The sequence below is a fragment of the Myotis davidii genome, unplaced genomic scaffold (genome assembly GCF_000327345.1).
Source record: "Myotis davidii unplaced genomic scaffold, ASM32734v1 scaffold248, whole genome shotgun sequence".
In the NCBI taxonomy this organism is placed as follows: Eukaryota; Metazoa; Chordata; class Mammalia; order Chiroptera; family Vespertilionidae; genus Myotis; species Myotis davidii.
This window is the reverse complement of record NW_006299220.1, coordinates 244,237-261,769: the sequence shown is the minus strand read 5'-3', so window position 1 is coordinate 261,769 and position 17,533 is coordinate 244,237. Positions and strand designations below refer to the sequence as shown.

General features: G+C 40.0%; 1 protein-coding gene and 1 pseudogene across 1 annotated transcript in view; one reads left to right on the top strand and one right to left on the bottom strand.

Annotated features, from left to right (window-relative positions):
- The window catches only part of PIGK (phosphatidylinositol glycan anchor biosynthesis class K), a 98,878-nt gene extending 86,706 nt beyond the window's left edge, over positions 1 to 12,172 (top strand). Inside the window, exon 11 of the mRNA XM_006774660.2 lies at positions 11,351 to 12,172. Within this exon, the coding sequence (XP_006774723.1) occupies positions 11,351 to 11,467 (117 nt within the window). The 3' untranslated portion in view covers positions 11,468 to 12,172. The remainder of the gene's footprint in view (positions 1 to 11,350) is intronic.
- LOC102751378 lies at positions 8,349 to 9,033 on the bottom strand (annotated as a pseudogene).
- Positions 12,173 to 17,533: the final 5,361 nt, after the last annotated feature.

The following is a 17,533-nucleotide window of genomic DNA, read 5'->3' as shown; positions in this document are numbered from 1 at the left end:
ACTGGCTTATTTCACTTAGCATAATGCTCTCCAGTTCCATCCATGCCGTTGCAAATGGTAAGAGTTCCTTCCTTTTTAGAGCAGCATAGTATTCCATCGTGTAGATGTACCACAGTTTTCTAATCCATTCATCTACTGATGGGCACTTAGGCTGTTTCCAGATCTTAGCTATGGTGAATTGTGCTGCTATGAACATAGGGGTGCTAATATAATTTGTAATGAATATGAATTTTCTGTCATTAACAGATATGATATAATCATGATGAAAGTTATAAATTGAGTTTTGGTCTTTTAAAATTCATTGTAATTTTATAAACGTGCCCAATAAAAAGGATGTTTTTATTTTCTATATTCTATTATATCAAAATGTATCACATAGTTTCTGATGTATTCTTAGGTTTTCCAACTATATTTGCCTTAAGGGTTAAGTGTAGATCATAATATTAGGGCAGAAGTGTGTTTTAGTAGAGGCTTGTTGGTATTTGAATAAATGTTAACTTTCTGTGGTTGAGGCAGACAGTACTGGAAGTGAGAGATAGTCCTTTCACTAGATCCTGGGAAGGGACAAGTGATTTGTTCCTTGGCTAGTTTACTAGCTACATATTTGTACTTACTTTTAAGATAGAGAATCTGTAAAAGGAAAAAAAGTTCATTATGCAGTGAAAAAAACAGAACCAGTTCACTCTTCCTGGTACAGCAGAGGCACCTTTCTCATAGGAAATTCTATGATCTACTTTTAGATAGAAAGGTAGAGGTCAAGGAACCCTTTCTGCATGTGCTGTTTTTCAAGCACCTTTGTTTCAAAATAATCAGTGGCATATTTTGGGGTGTCATAATCTGAACCCATTCAATAGCAATTTTCTAGAGCACGGAAAACCATGGCCCATAGATCAAATCCAGCCTGCCACCTGATTTTGTAAATAAAGTTTTATTGGAACACAGTCATGCCCATTTGTTTACATATTGTTTAAGGCTACTTATACACTAGGAGGCAGAGTTGAGTACATGGTATAGATATTGTATGCCCTACAGAGCCTAAAATATTTACTATCTGGCTCTTTGCAGAGAAAGGAAAAAACCTTGAAATAATTTTTTTATCATCATCATCAATATTTATGAACATTGCTAATTTATAAAACTTACATATACCTTAATTTTACTTAAGAAGAATTTGTCAACTTCTCTATACAAATGTAAATGAGAATGGTCTTTTTCATGACATACAAACATAAATACAAACTATGTTCATATACATCTTTACTTTTATAAGAAAGAATAACATGCCCTGACTGGTTTGGCTCAGTGGATAGAGCGTCGGCCTGCGGACTGAAGGGTCCCAGGTTCGATTCCGGTCAGGGGCATGTACCTTGGTTGTGGGCACATCCCCAGTAGGGGCTGTGCAAGAGGCAGCTGATCAATGTTTCTCTCTCATCGATGTTTCTCATTCTCTATCTCTCTCCCTTCCTCTCTGTAAAAAATCAGTAAAATATATTTTAAAAAAAAGAGAATAACCATATTTATGAGCCACTTAGCTAAAATGGCTTGAACATAGTAGGCATTCAAAATATTTGCTGAATTTATTATTGATGAAAAATCAAGAAAAATGTAAGACAATACAGTACAAAGGGATTTTTCTAGCTTTAAAATAAAATAGCAGTTCTGAATTTTAAAAGCACCTGTCAACCTATTAGGAAAACATTTTAGGTCCATCTTTCATGTGTAGGAAATAGAAATATACACCTTAAAGGTGCAGAAAGTGCATAATAGTGCCTGTTATTATGCACTTAAAACTTCTTTTGCTACATGGATTACAAAAAAAGGTAAGTCATAGTAGTTTTAAGGTAGCCATTTTTATGTAGATGTAAAAATCAAAGCATATATGTGTGGAGGTATTTCTTGCTTTAAATAATCAGATTTGCATATGATTTCAAAGACCTCTCCTCTCCAGTCAGTTGTGCCTACTTCTGTGTGCCAGTGTAAAGTGGAGATTGAAACATTTAATCATGTATGCTGTATCTCTTAGTGAAGAACTAAAAAATAAGTTCATGTAGTTCAAACTTCAAATTGTTTTGCATATTTTTAAAGAAATATTTTTAACTTCTCACTATGACTTCTTTTTTTGTATATATTTTATTGATTTTTTACAGAGAGGAGGGGAGAGGGATAGAGAGTTAGAAACATCGATGAGAGAGAAACATCGATCAGCCGCCTCCTGCACACTCCCTACTGGGGATGTGCCCACAACTAAGGTACATGCCCTTGACTGGAATTGAACCTGGGACCCTTCAGTCCGCAGGCCGACGCTCTATCCACTGAGCCAAACCAGTCAGGGCAGGCTTCTTAAATAGATTGTATTATTTGATTAGTGCAATTCTTATTTTTCCTTAGGTCATATAACCAAGAGTATAACTAGTAAATGTGTATTTACTATTTGTATTTGAATGTTTTATATTTCTTATTTCAAGAGGAAACTAGTACTAAGTTGATTACCTTATTGTATTCAAAGCTTGAGACCTTCCTAAGGTGTAGAAATAGATAAGACCAAAATGTATTAGAATCACACCCATTAGTTGGCCATTGGTGCACAGAGAAGCAGAAAGTAATTTTTACTGAGGTATGAAAACAGGCTTCATCTAGAGGTGATATTTGAGCAGGGTCTTAGAGAATTGATCTGGAAGAGTGGGAAGAATTAGACTAGAAAATTTCATTCTCTTTACTTTTTAAAAACCTATTTTGTTAATATCATAATTAGTTATTCTCCCCAAGGAATCCGAGGAGTATCGGATACAATGAATACTTTCGTTATAAGTTTTCTGTTTCTGCATAGCAAACAAATTTAGTGATTTTAAAGCATTTATTATCTCACAATTTTCATGGCCCAGGAGTCTGGACACAGCTTAGCTTAGTCCTATGCTTACCGCCTAACAAGGCTTCAGTCTAGGTGTCAACCAGATTGCAGTCTCATCTGCGGCGCAGGGTCCTCGAGCAAACTTATTGGTTATTGGCAGAATTCAGTTACTCATGGTTGTAGGACTCACTGAGGCCCTCAGCTCCTGCAGACGGCTTGCCATTCCTCCCCAGGTCCACTCCACAACAGCAGAGCATCTTGTCTGCTCCTAGTGTATCTGATTTCTGTCTCTGATATTGAGACCTTCCTCTAAAGGGCTCACCTCATTAAGTCAGCTCCTGCCCCCAGGATAATCTCCCTTTTGATTAACTAAAAGCCAACTGATTAGGGACCTTCATTACATCTTCAGAATCCATTCATCTTTGCTCAATTATGTAACCTAATTACAGGCAATATCCCATCATAGTCACAAGTCCTGTGCATACTCAGGAGGAAGGGGTTTTATAGGATGTCTTTGATTTATATCATTAACATCACTTGAAGAGTACAAATTATATTTTATAGAAAGGATGTAGTTTAGATATACTAACATATTATCACTGATTAAACAATTAAAAACAGCTATTTTCTAAAGTAATTGTAATTGTGACCTTATTTAAAATACAGTCTAACTGCACTGATGTGCTTATTATATTTTAAGAAAAGCATCCCATTGAAACCTTGAAAATTTTTATTTGCTTACCAATAAATATATACAATTATGAAAATCCTAGTTTTCTCTTTTTACATAAAGTTAATACTTAGATCTGTGGTCCGTTAACTATTTTGAAGTTCTGTGGTAATGTTCTCTCAGCAACGTGAAAGAAGAGACTGAATACTGTTCCCAAGTGGCAGTGCAGTGTTGCTTAGCTACCTATCTAATTTGAAGTATTAGGCATTTATATAATAGGTGGCCCTTGAGCCTTTAAGTGTTTGCTCATGACACATTACAGTGTTTAAATATGGTTTTCACCTTTGTATTATCACTGTTATTGTGAAAAGTTAAAAAAAAGTGGCCGAAACCGGCTTGGCTCAGTGGATGGAGCGTCGGCCTGCGGACTGGGGGGTCCCAGGTTCGATTCCGGTCAAGGGCATGTACCTGGGTTGCGGGCACATCCCCAGTGGGAGATGTGCAGGAGGCAGCTGATCGATGTTCTTCTCTCATCGATGTTTCTAACTCTCTATCTCTCTCCCTTCCTCTCTGTAAAAAATCAATAAAATTAAAAAAAAAAAAGTGTACTTAATAGCAGTCAGTAGAGAACCTTAACTACATACAGTCATTTTATGAGAAGCTCTAATAAGGACACAAATGAAGTTATAAACTATACTTAAATATGAGCTTGTTGCTGGTGAAAATGAAGTCCTTTCACGGAGTTGCAAGGAAAGCATTCTGGGGGACTGTGTCTGGGAGGGGAAGATGCAGTGGTCCTGGGTTCAGCTCTGGTGTCTCATCTCTGTCCATCCTGCCATGGGAAAAGTTCAGCCTTGTCTTCATCAGGCCCAGAAATAGGGCCAGTGTCCAGACATTTTGTGCTAGTGGTTCAGTCCATGTCTCTGTCCTCATCTAGCTAGCCCATTCTGTGTTCCTGGCTGCACTCTGGCCGGCTCTGTGTCCAGGCCTGTGCAGTCTCCTTGAGCCCCAGCACCCCATAGGTGCTGTGGGAGAAAGTGCTGAGCATGGGTTACCAGGGAGAGGAGAGGAGAGGAGGGGAGGGGAGGGGAGGGGAGGGAAGTGGAGGGGTAGGGAGGGGAGAGGAGAGGAGAGAAGAGGAGAGGAGAGGAGAGGAGAGGAGAGGACGCTCTTTGTTAAGCTGGGATTCTATTATCTTGGGTTTGGGAAGGACTAGACTCTTCTTGAAACGAACCAGTCAACTTCCCAATCTTTTGTGGGCTTGTGTTGGATCCTCCTCCTAATCAGTCCATTTCCTCCATCTTCCAGGGTCCTGTGTCCCTTATCCAATCTGATGCTTTTCCCAGGCTAGACAGGCCTTTATGGTCACCATCTTAACTCCTAATGTCCATGCCTCCTAGTAGAAGCACCTCCCCTTAGGCCATCTTGGCTTCAACAGGGCATGTGTCAGCAGAAGAATTTCTCTTTATTGTTCTATCCCTCCCCCCAGTAATCTTCAGGGAATGGACAGGTGGTTCCCTGGGGAGTGTGTGAAACTGTAGCCTCCTAGTGAAGCAGGCCCAGTATTGGATTCAGCTTCCCAGTTTATTAGGGTTTTCAATGTCTGATTCCTTTTGCTCCCTTCTTTTACTGTCTAGCTACCTATGCTAGCATATCTCAAAAAGCAATAGTAATTATAACAATCTGTCATTTGTCAATAAAATCATGTAGAATGTCTAAAATATTACCTATAGTTGTCTTAAAAATAGCAGCATTGTTATACTTCAAGAATATTATTAAGTACATACTGAAAAAGCACTTTATTTTGTTGCTGTCATGCTATTGATGTTACTTTTTCTTAAAGTAGGGTATCAAATACTAAACAGTGTTATTGCAGTGCATCTCCTAATTTGGAAAAAGTGAATATATGAAGATTTTTCTAGGTGGGCTCTTTTAATACAAGTTTTTTCTGTAAATTCCTCTCCCCCACCAAAATGGTAAAAGACATACATATCCATTGTAGAAAACATACTTTCAAAAGTATAGATATATGGAGAGAAAAGATTAAAACTATCCCTAATCCTACTTCCCCCAGAGAAATACTATTAAAACTAGTATATTTTCTTCATTTGAATATTGTTATAGAAATAAAGATCATATTTTATACTTAGTTTGCATCTTGCTTTTTTTTCTTATCACAATATAAACATCTTTTCAAGTCATTAAAATTGTTTGAAAACATTTTTATGGCTAATTATGTGGATGTATAGTACTTCTCATTTTATTTATATAGATCAATGGTTCTCAACCTTCCTAAAGCTGCGACCCTTTAATATAGTTCCTCATGTTGTGGTGACCCCCAATTTCATTGTTACAAATTGAACATAATTAAAGCATAGTGATTAATCACAAAAACAATATGTAATTATATATGTGTTTCCCGATAGTCTTAGGCGACCCCTGTGAAAGGGTCGTGCGACCCACAGGTTGAGAACCTCTGATATTGATTATTTCCTGTTTTTTTTTATTATATAAATAACACTGAGAAGAAAATCTTTTTTGTTAAATTTTTGTCACCATTTCTGAGCTTCTTAATATAGATCCTAGCTAGGAGTATAATAGATCCCAGAAGTGAATAAGTAAGAACATTTTAAAGACCTCTGAACATGTTAATAGATTACTTTCCTGAAAAGTAGACCATCCTTAATAACATTTGCTAGTCTAATTTTAAAAAGAGAAAGAAATTATATATCATTTTTAATTTGTTTTTGTGACCAGGAAAACTGATTTTTTCCTAATATTAATTAGCCACTCATAATTATTCATTTCTCAACAATTTTCTTTTCCCATTTATTGATAAATCTTTGTATATTTTCTTATTAATTTTTGGGAAATATTCATGTACTGAATTCAACCCCCTTTCTGCCATATTAATCCTATTTATTTACCTTTTCATTTGACTTATACATTTTGCAAAATGTAGATCTTTTCAAAAGTTTTTTATAAAAATATTTTTACCTTTTCTTCCTTGTTTTTATTCATTGTTTTTAAACTTATAACTTCCTTTACTGTGCATATTCTCCCACATTTTATATCTTCACCCCATTTACCTGTGGTTAGTCACTGGTTCAAGGCTTCTCAATGTCTCAAATCCCAACACACAGCTGGGCATTCACGGAATGACTCTCCATGGCCCAAACTTGCTACTTCTTGCAACAGGGTTTCCTAAGTGCCAGGGTCTTGGCCTCTGCAGTGAACAAAGAGGATGCCAGTTTCTACCCTCGTGGAGCTTTTATCACCTTCCTGCACCAGCCCAGGCTGGGGCATCACCCTTTTCCCAATGCCTGGCTTTTCTCATCACCATGACTTTGCTCCTTGTGCCACTGCCTGGGTGTGATCCCCTCATCTTCACCAACCCAATTATGATGCCTCGATACCTCGTTCAAGAGCCAGCTTTCCCAAGTAGTCCTTCCTGAGTAGCCACCCACCTGACAGTCCCCCCAGCTTGCTGGCCCTTGGATCCCTGTTCTTCTCTCCACATGCGCTCCTTTGTAACTACTCTCCATCTTTGTGATTAACGTAGCCCCATTATGATGTGTCCGTAGGTGCCACTTTACAAAAGTAATTTAAAAAAATTCCCCCCATCTAATATTTTTTCATCTAATTCTAAGTCATGTAAACTATATTTTGGTTTATAGTGTTGGCTTAGAAACAGAACTGTTTTTTCCCCCCAAATGTTAATCCTTTGTTAGAACACCTTGCCTATTGGCTTGTAATAGTTTTTATTGTATACTAAATTCTTGGATACTGGGCTGATCGCCTACTTTCTATTCTGTTTCATTGATGTATTTTGCATCAGAACAACATTATAGATTGGCTTTATCATATTCCTTTTTATATTCAAGACTGTTTACCCCTCTCTTTAGAGTAATACAGATTGTTTGCCTTATATTTCATGCTACTTAATATTTCTTATTGCTATTGCAACTAATTTTTTTTCTATTTTTTGAATTGTTTTTACTGGCATATTGGGAGGGTTTTTAAAATATGTTTATCTTAAGTCTGAGCTCTTTAATATCAATAATTATAAGTTTATTTTGAGTTGTTTGATAACTAATCAAACTATCCGCAAATAATGAGAATTTACTTCTCCTTCCTAAATGTTATATCTGAATTGGCCAGAAATTCCAGAGCCATATTAATAATGTTAATAGTGGGTGTTCTTATCACAGAAAAAAAAGGTCATGGTTAAGGAAAAATCATGGTTAACTTTCTATTAAAAATAAAATCACAGTTAAAAACAAATCATTGTTAGTTATCCTAGATTAGATGAATTGCTTTGCAAGTTTACCATGGGTAAGGTGCATCAAGATCCTGGGAGATGTTCATTTCTCCAGAAGGGGGCAACATCTGATTGACATAAATGGCTAACTTCAAATGGAAAGGAATGAGGCCTCCGACCTAGATTGCAGTTGGGAGGAGGAAGGATAGAGGGAAGCTAGGGGAGTTAGTCTCTAGATCCCCCCACTTCATTTCCTTGAGAGCGATTCCTGGCATGGTGACAAGTGGAGTTGGTCTGTTTCCAGGAAGACTATAGACAAGAGCCAGAAGTGAGCATCCCTGCAGTTCCTTTAAAGTGAGGGGGTTGAATGGGAAAGACATGTGTGAAATTTACCTCCAGGAGACAGTACAGTAGTATTTTTCCTGGACAGCTCTATCAAAGGCTGGCCGTAAACACTGTTAGGATGCGACAGGTGGTTGAAGAAGTTCTTACTTTGTGAAATTTAGCTCAAATGAGTATTTTTTTTTTGGGGGGGGGGTTCTCAGGTTTATTGACCATCTCTCAGGGTGACGATGAGGATACAGGATGGCAGTCGGGTGGCACTACTTTCAGTACCAGATCTTGAGTCTCTTCTCTCGCTTGATTTTCTTCTGCAGCTGCAGGATGCCATAGAGTAGGGCCTCGGCGGTAGATGAGCATCCTGGGACGTAGATGTCCACAGGCACGATGTGGTCACAGCCCCTCACGACGGAGTATGAGTAGTGGTAGTAACCTTCTCCGTTGGCGCAGCTCCCCATGGACAACATAGCGAGGCTCTGGCATCTGGTCATAGACCTTGCGGAGTGCAGGGGCCATCTTGTTAGTGAGTGTCCCGGCCACAGTCATGACATCTGACTGGCGTGGACTGGCTCAGAAGACCACGCCAAAGCGGTCCATGTCATAGCGGGGTGCTGCCATATGCATCATCTCCACTGCACAGCAGGCCAGGCCGAAGGTGATAGGCCAGAGGGAACTCTGGCGGGCCCAGTTGACCAGGTCATCCAGCTTGGCCACCACATACTTGCCCTGGCTGCTGGGAAGTGAGCTGGGCTTGGAGACCACGGCTCCGGCTTTGGACATGGCAGGCTGAGTGCTGCTTGGGCTGTCAGCAGCCAAATTAGCATGGACACATCGTCCCTGAACAATTGCACCCACACAGGAGCGCAGCACAAGGAGTGGGCAGAGCAGGCCGGGAGCCGCCAACGCTGCCATCTTGGCTTCACACTCTCAAATGAGTATTTCTTATTCTAGAAGGGTCAGAGGGGATTATCTTGACAGACCTCCCCCGAACTGAACAAAGTTCATGGTGGACAAGGGGTGGATTAGCTGCCCTTCACACTCTTCTTACCATTATTTATACCATTGTTTCAGAAACCCGAGATTACAAGTATGCAACTTAATTTTCTTATGAAAATAAAATTTTAGGGTTTTTCCTTCCACATTGTCATCTCAGTGGATATATTCCAAAAAAAATTTATTTTTATTGATTTCAGAGATGAAGGGAGAGGGATAGAGAGATAGAAACATCAATGATGAGAATCATCGATCAGCTGCCTACTGCATGCTCCCCAACTGGGGATCGAGCTCACAACCCAGGCATGTGCCCTAAGAGGGAAATTGAACCGTGATTTCTTGGTTCAGAGGTTGAGGATGCTCAACCACAGAGCCACGCCGGTTGGGTGATAGATTCCACCTCTTGATGAGAGCTGCTATAAAGCAACGTATTGCAAAGGCTGTAGACGCAGGGAAGTATGGAGAATTGGGGTTTTGGGTTTTTTTGCCACAGTCTTTCACAATTAAGTGAAAGAAGGACTCAATGATGTCCTTAGGACACTATCTTTTTCCTCACTGTAGATTTAATTTGCTGTTACAAAATTATGTTACCCAGCTCTCTTTGTATCTAGCCTGTTGTCCTTGTAGCTTGTTTTATTTTTCTCTCTGTAACATTAAGAAAAATATATTTTGGTTCCTTGTGTATCTTTTCCTTTCCTTGTGCGTCTTTATTCAAGTCCATCTCAACTAAAATTTTTCTAAATTATCTTTTGCTTCCTTATTAAATCTTATTCAGAGATATGTTCTCTGCATCTTTAGAATATTTCTTTCTCTGTGTGGGTGTATTTTTACTCCTCAACCTCCCCCCCGCCCCCCCCTTAGAGCACTGTTGCCAACAGAAAAGGTGGATGCCTCTCACTGATTACTTAGGTTTGAACAGTCTTCTCAGATCTGCGTCTGAAGAATAGGTGGTTACACATTTCCCAGTGATTGGCATGCAGGCATCAATGTGGTTTTGCTAGGCTAAACTAGGATCATCTGCTACCATGCTCCATATGCCTGGTTTGGAGGCACTTTAAAGAGATGAAGTACATGAAAAAAACAAACAAACAACACCACCACATTTCTTAACGTGCACTACGAAAAGTGAAGAGGTTAAGTGTCCTGGTTATATAAGGGAAAACCAAACCATAAGATGTGGATTCTTCTAAGAGATTTGTGAACGTTTGTTGGATGGAGTTTACATGATGACTGAAGCAAAGTTCAGATTACAGTTTCTCTTCACTCTATTCTAAATTATGATTCTCATCATAACAACCTTACAATCTTAGCTAGTAATTCATGAAGTAGAACTCGTAGAGATCACAGTCACTCACAGACCTCCAATTTCAGGGCCATAGTGCAGCTGTTGAAAGACAGTTAAATGAGGAAGACTGGTTTGCCTGTCCTTTTTGGGCAAGGAAACATACAAGACTCTTGGCTTAGTGTTGAGGTGTAGGGGATGGAGAAGAGGATGTAAAATGGACTCAGACAGAATTTGAGCCCTGGAAGTTTACAGGGAGATAAGCAATAAAGATAACTGATAATAGATAGTAGTAAATGTAGAAGGAGCTACAGATTAAAAGAAAAGCGTATATCAGCTGGGAAAATCTGGAGGAGTTGGCATTTGAGTTAGTGCGTTTTGAATAGGCACAGTGGAGTAAGGAGCATTCTAACTCAAGGGAGTAACATGGCCAAAGGCCCTGGCCCCCAAACAAGTATTTGTTGAATGTCAGGATAAATGGATTGGGTAGCTTTTGTTTTCTACTGACTTAGTGTACTGTATGAGTATCTCCCATGTGCCAGGCACTGTGCAGGTCGGTGCTGGGAATATGACAAGATGACCCTCATAGAGCTATTGTCTAATAGGAGAGACAGATAAAACCAACAAACTAATGAACATGTAAATTCAAAAGGAGGACTGTTAGGCTGCTGAATAACCTGTCTGAATGGAGATGGTTGGGTAGGGTGGTCAGGGAAGGCCCCTTTGAGGGAACAAAATATCATTTGAAACTGATGTTGATAAGAGCCACCTTGAGATATTTATCTGGTTTGAAGTCTTCTCCATTGTTTCTATCTTAAGACATTTAATTTGGCTCAATTACTCCCCCTTAAAACACAGCTTGTGAAATGTCTGTTTTCTGTTAGTATTTGCTTTACCCATTGTTGAACTCTTTGCCTCTTGTTAAATTTACCATGTGATGTCATCCTTATTTTGCAGAAACCAAAGCTGAAAGATTGGCATCCTCCTGGGGGTTTTATTCTGGGATTGTGGGCACTCATCATCATGGTTTTCTTCAAAACTTACGGAATCAAGCACATGAAGTTCATTTTCTAGGCGCAATGATGCATAAAGAGGACTGCATGGAAGACTACAATCTTGGATAAAAATTTATGTCATATCTTTTTAAAAATTCATTGCTCTTGTGTGAATTGGCAAAAAATATAAGGAAACTAAATTTGGTGCACTTTTGTTTTTTAACTTAAAGAAAAATAATTGTTAATGCAAGTGTTAAATGCCGCTAAATATATTTTCATGTTTTTCTTTGGTGTGTTATTAAAAAAATGGGACAAAGAGGTCAGAATATACTTATTGACTCATTTTGAAAAAGAAAGAATTTCCCGTTAGCCCCTTTTCATTTGGAAAAGAAAAAAGAGGACATTAAATTCTCACCAGCAGAGCTAATTTCTGATCATAGTTTTGGGTATGTTCTCCCAGTCTTTTTTCTATGTACTTATTTTTGCGGGTCTAAAATAGAGATTGTATAGAACCATTTTGTAATCTCGCTTTTCATTTCACAATATGTTATCAACCATTTGCTTCTCCTTGGAAATTCTGTAAGAACACATTGGGAATGGCTGCAGAGCACCCATTTTATGAATGTACTGTAATTTACTTAACAGTGTTCTATTGTTGGACCTCTTACCTTGTTCCCAAAATTGTCCTTTGGTTCATTCTTTAATGTGTGAATATTTTACTGTCAGTCACTAATGGAATTCTGTAGCTTTAATTTTAATTAAATACGAAAAATTAGTTTCTTAATCTATGGTACTGACAGTCTTCAGGACCTTATTTGCTGTCAGTTTATCTGGAAAGCTTAAGACCCCCGGGAATTTCTGCCAAAGTCATATTGACTGCTCAAGAGAAACAACCATGATATACTTCTAAGCATTCATTCATTCATTCTGTGATCATCTAGAACTGACCACTTTCGCTTCAGTTTCCCTATTGAAAGAGCAGTTGTTTCATTCTGTTTAAGGTAAACCTTGCCCACTGGCCAGATCCATAGTTTTCTTGCGACAGTCCCATAAAGTGGATGGACTGTACGGAGGATTTACTCTTATAGCCCTGCCTTTACATCTGACTGGCTTACCACATAAGGCAGTAAGTAAGTAGCCCCTTTTCTGGTCTCTGACAAGATCCAAGAGCCCATTATCTCCATCATTTACCTGCCAACTTCATACCTTCTAATAACTGGAAATAGTATTCAGAATATGCTTTGCTGTCAGCCTCAGGTATTGTTTCTTCTCAGATAAAGGGGGAAAACCCTGAAAGTTGCATAGTCATGTCCCATGGAATACCTATTTGGATTCTATGTTTTTTAATTTTTTTATTTACTAAGTTATTACAAATGTGTCCTAATCCCCATATTACTCCCTATCCTCCCCACTCATGCCCTCACCCTCCTGTTGTCTGTGTCCATTGGTTAGGCTTATATGCTTGCATATATGTCCTTTGGTTGATCTCTCCCCCTTACCCCCAACCTCCCCTACCTTCCCTCTGAGGCTTGACGGTCTGATCGATGCTTCTCTGTCTCTGGATCTGTTTTTGTTCATCAGTTTATGTTGTTCACTATATTCCACATATGAGTGAGGTCATGTGATTATATGTTTTATCCAAGAACTTACGTGTCAATCATTATTCATTGCAAGGTCTGTTGTATATGGTAGGTAACATTAAAAAGACAGCTCTTTCTCCACAATAAGCTCCTTCCTTAGGTTTTGTTTTCCTTTTAGCACTCAGTTATTACCCTCTAATGATAGGCAAAGTGGTCATACTTTTCACAAGCAGAGGATTAACTGTGTTCTCTCCCAGGTTAGAACAAGTGATATTGAAGCTTCCTTCCAGCTCTGGATCTTCATTTTAATTGGTCTTTGGTGCACTAGAAAGATGAAGAGGGAAAATTATACCTGATTATGTGGAAAAGGATCCTTCTGTACGTAGGAGGGGGTGGGGATGGGGGGAGACCTAAATTCTAATAGCCAATTATAGTAGTGCTAATGGACAAAGACGTTTGACCATTTCACCCTTTGCACACCCCAGGTCATGACCTGGTGGGGTGGGGCTACTTAGAGGAAATGTGACTGTTCCTGAATCAGAGTAATTCAGTTTGAACGTAATGAATCAAGCCCTGATGGCAAAGACTGCTGGGAAGTAAAAGGATTCCTCTTCAGAGGTTGTGTTAGCTGCCCTTCTTAGTTAAAACCAAACTGGGACAAGAAGTGTTGGATGTAATGCACAGGATCCATTTTGCCCAGGCAGAGTTGCAAAGGGCAGGTGTAGCTCTTTCTGCTTCATTATTGAATTTTCAGAATATAGTTAAAGTTAAAATATGTTAAGTATTTGGCTCGTAACCATGATCTTTTTGCATAAAGTATACTCTGCTTTCAATAATAAGTACCTTCTCTGCATATGGTAAGTGGGTAATATTGTAAGTGTAATTAAATGGCCCAGACTCTAAATGCTAACATAAAAGCACACCCTTAAATATATTCTATTGGAGTCACAAAGAGCTAAACAACCAAAACATGTTTTCTTTTTGTCTTTCTGTTGTATGGATCAGATGAGATAATGTTATGACTAATCACTTTGGAAACTAACTATATGGTGGTGTTATTTGTTTCATTTTTGTTTAGGAAGTTGCTAAGGGGGAAGGTAACGGTACTGGTGCCCTCTTTTCTGTTGCACTTATTTACCTTTCTAAGCTACTCAATGTGATTCTTGTCTCTTTGGTGTTTTTACCCTCCCCTACGGTGTCCTTCAGGGAGGAAAGGGATGTAGAGAAATGCATCCCTGCAGGCACGTTGTGACCTTTGGGGGGAGAGGTGGGGAATATTGATGCCATTCTGCAAAGGCAGCCTGTGTGAGTAAAGGAAACCAAACGATGCAGATTTGCAAATTATGAAAGACATCCATTTGCAGTTTGTGAAAGGTAAATGTAGTTTGGATGCAAAGCTGATTAAATTGGATCAAGAAAAATTTGAATTAAGTACATAAAATAATGCACGCATTTATGGTTTCAATTTTTATATATCCTCGCTGGTTGAAAACGATGGTTCCCACAACAAGTATAACTCAGCTTGTTTCTGCTTACTGCGTGTTTTTTACAGTGGTGTATGTGGGTAACATTTCTTCCATTATGTATGTTGTATAGCACAGTCACAGTTACTGTGAGAATCGTAATTTGAATTTTTGACTCATGTGTTTCTGGAATCTTTACAACAAATGTTGCATTAACATACAACTTTTTTTCATTGATTTTACCAAAATTAAATCCATCTGTAACAGATACTGTTTTAACTTGTGAAAGAAATATTTTATAAACATCCCACAAGGTATGGCTATAATGAGATCGGTGTGCAATTCTTCTGCATGGAATCAGCCTCATTACTTCATGGTCATGTCTCCTATCCGAGGGCATTTATCACAGAGGCAGTGTCTTCAGTACCTCATTGCTGCCGCCTGCGCTGCCTGCATGTGTATCTGCTGCATAAAGAGTCTTTCAGTTCATGGACAGTACATCTTGGTCACCAGTCTCTTTTTTTTTCTTTCAGTGCAAAATTTTCACTCTTTTGGAAATGTGCTTTGAAATATTTGGGTTAATTTAACTGTGTATACTTTTGAATAATGGGATCGATAATCGATGAAGTTGTAACTAAGAAACCAATCATTAAAAATTCAGTTACCTCGAACACGGAAAGCTTGTCCCATCATTCCTGTTGTCTGGGCCAGCCGGTCACGCTGACTAGTATTTCCTTCTGAGGCTTGTTCAACACATTGAATGCTTCAACAGGCACTTAGTTGGCACTTACTGTATGCAGGATCTGAAAATTCCTGTGACAGTCCTCCCTTCAAGAGGTGGGGTCTACAGTCCCCTCCCTGGAACATGGGCGGGCCTTCAGGATTGAACTCGGACGAATGGAATGTGGCAGAGTCATGCTGCATGGCTCCCAAAGCTTGGCCCGAAAGGTGGCCCAGCAGCAGCCTGGTGCGCTCAGGACACTTGCTCTTGGAGCCCAGCCACCTAGAGAAGCCACATGTGTGTGCTGGCCCACAGCCCTACTGGGCCCAGGCACCAGTCCAAGCCACCTCCAGAGATGGAGGGAGGGAGACTCCAGGCGTGTCCTGGCTGCAGCCACAGGAGAGCTCCCCATGCGAGAACCACCGCGTGGATCCCTGGGATGGTAAGAAATAATAATTTGAAAAAAGTTGGGTTTTTACTCATGTAGTTTAGGCCGGTTTGTTGTATAGGGGTAGTTACTGAAATACTGTGTTACTATGGCACCCAGTCTAGTAGATGCTATGAGGGATACTATGAGGATTCTTTTTGAAAGCATTACAAATTCTTAAAAGACACATGAAAATAACTAATTAGCAGAAAATGACAAGTGCCACGTAAGGGGATAGAATAGGGGTTTTAAAAGGAACTATTTTTAATTGCCATACAAACACATTATTAGTATTGTACTTACTGTCAGGGGAAGTGGCAGAGAAGGCTGTAAGAAAGAAGTGGCCTTTGACTAAGCAACCAGATTAGATTTCTCTCTTGCTTCCCCTCTCATTCCCCACTATTGCACGTCCAAAATTATAAATTTTCTTCAGGCCTGTCCCTCCAAGTCAGCCTTTACTGTCATCAGAGGAATATGCTTTGTAATCTGAAAGTTAAGTTGGGGGAAGGTGACCAACTCTACTTGCTGCTCTACAACCTACAAATTTACCCCCGCCCCGCCCCCCGTTATCCCTGCCCCCACCCATTTGGTCACAGAGTTTGAGTTATGAATCCCATCCCTTGTTCTGGGATGGTGCCTCTCTTCTGGTCCAGCTGTCTCCCTTCACATAGAAGTGCTTTCCCTTTCATTCTATAAAATGTTCAAGCTTTCTCGTCTTAAAAACTTTTGAAATCCTATGTCCACTTTTAAATGCTAATACAGAAATGCCACATAGGGCTCCTTTTTACTTTGTTTCCTGATCTTATTTTGAATAAGTGGGCAGCTTTCACTGACTTGGCTTCCCTGCCTTGTATTCATTTGCAAACCTTTTTCTGAAGCGACCTGCTCCCACTGCTCACCTGCAATGATTTTTTGCACTGACATCAATGGTCTAACTGCCAAATCCAATGGAGTTTTTCCTGCCTGTATTGTACTTCTCCCTCCTTAATGTTTAATATGTAACAATTGCTGGTTCCTTCCACTGTTGCCTTAATGGCCCTGCCTCGCCCCACCCCAGGCTTTCTTCCGTAGGCTCTCACCTTCTCCGTGTGCTCCTCCCCACATGGTCTGCATAGTCCTGTCCTCAAATCCCCCACCCCCACCCCCGTCTGTGGTTTCCACTATTACCTCTACCTCATTTGCAGCCCAATTTCGGTGTCTTCATTTCTCTCTTGAATTCCAGAAGGGCCCCTTTGTGCTGGGAAGGCCCACAGAAATCTCAGACTCGGCATACCCCATACCCCACGCTGAACTTAACACCGTTCATTATCACCTTGTTAACCAGCTCTTCTCTATCTATTCTTCTTTTTCTTGTTTTAGATTCTGAATCCTCTCTGAATGGGTACAGACTGTGCAGAATATCCATGCCCCGTGCAAACGTTCGCCATAGCATTCTGCAAAGGAAGCTCTTAATAATCAGGTGGGCAAAACGCATACTCTGTGGATGTCAGTTGGCTTCTTCTGCCAGCCATACCAGTGCTTGCTCAGTGGGTCCACGAGAAACAGTGGGTGAAGACTATGTATGGGCGCGACAGGTTGGATTTCTCCTTACCAAGTCGTGCTCTGGCTACTGCTACTGCTGAGCGCCTCGTTTAGCAACAGCAGAGACCTACATTCACTCTCAGCCACTAACTGGGCTGGGGCCTCCATTCCCCAGGGTGCAGGTCTGTTACATGGACTGTCACACAGTGGGCAGAAGTTTGTCCACACTGACGTAGATATATTCTGGGTATGGATTTGCATTCCCTGCTCTTTAAACTTCTGCTAGCGTCACCCTCTGTGAGCTCACAGAGATCTGTACCTACCATCATGGCATTCTGCAAAGCATTGCGTCTGATCGAGGCACTCATGTCACAGCGAGGAAGTGCAGCGGTGAGCGAATGTCTATGGAATCAGTCACATTTACCATACACCC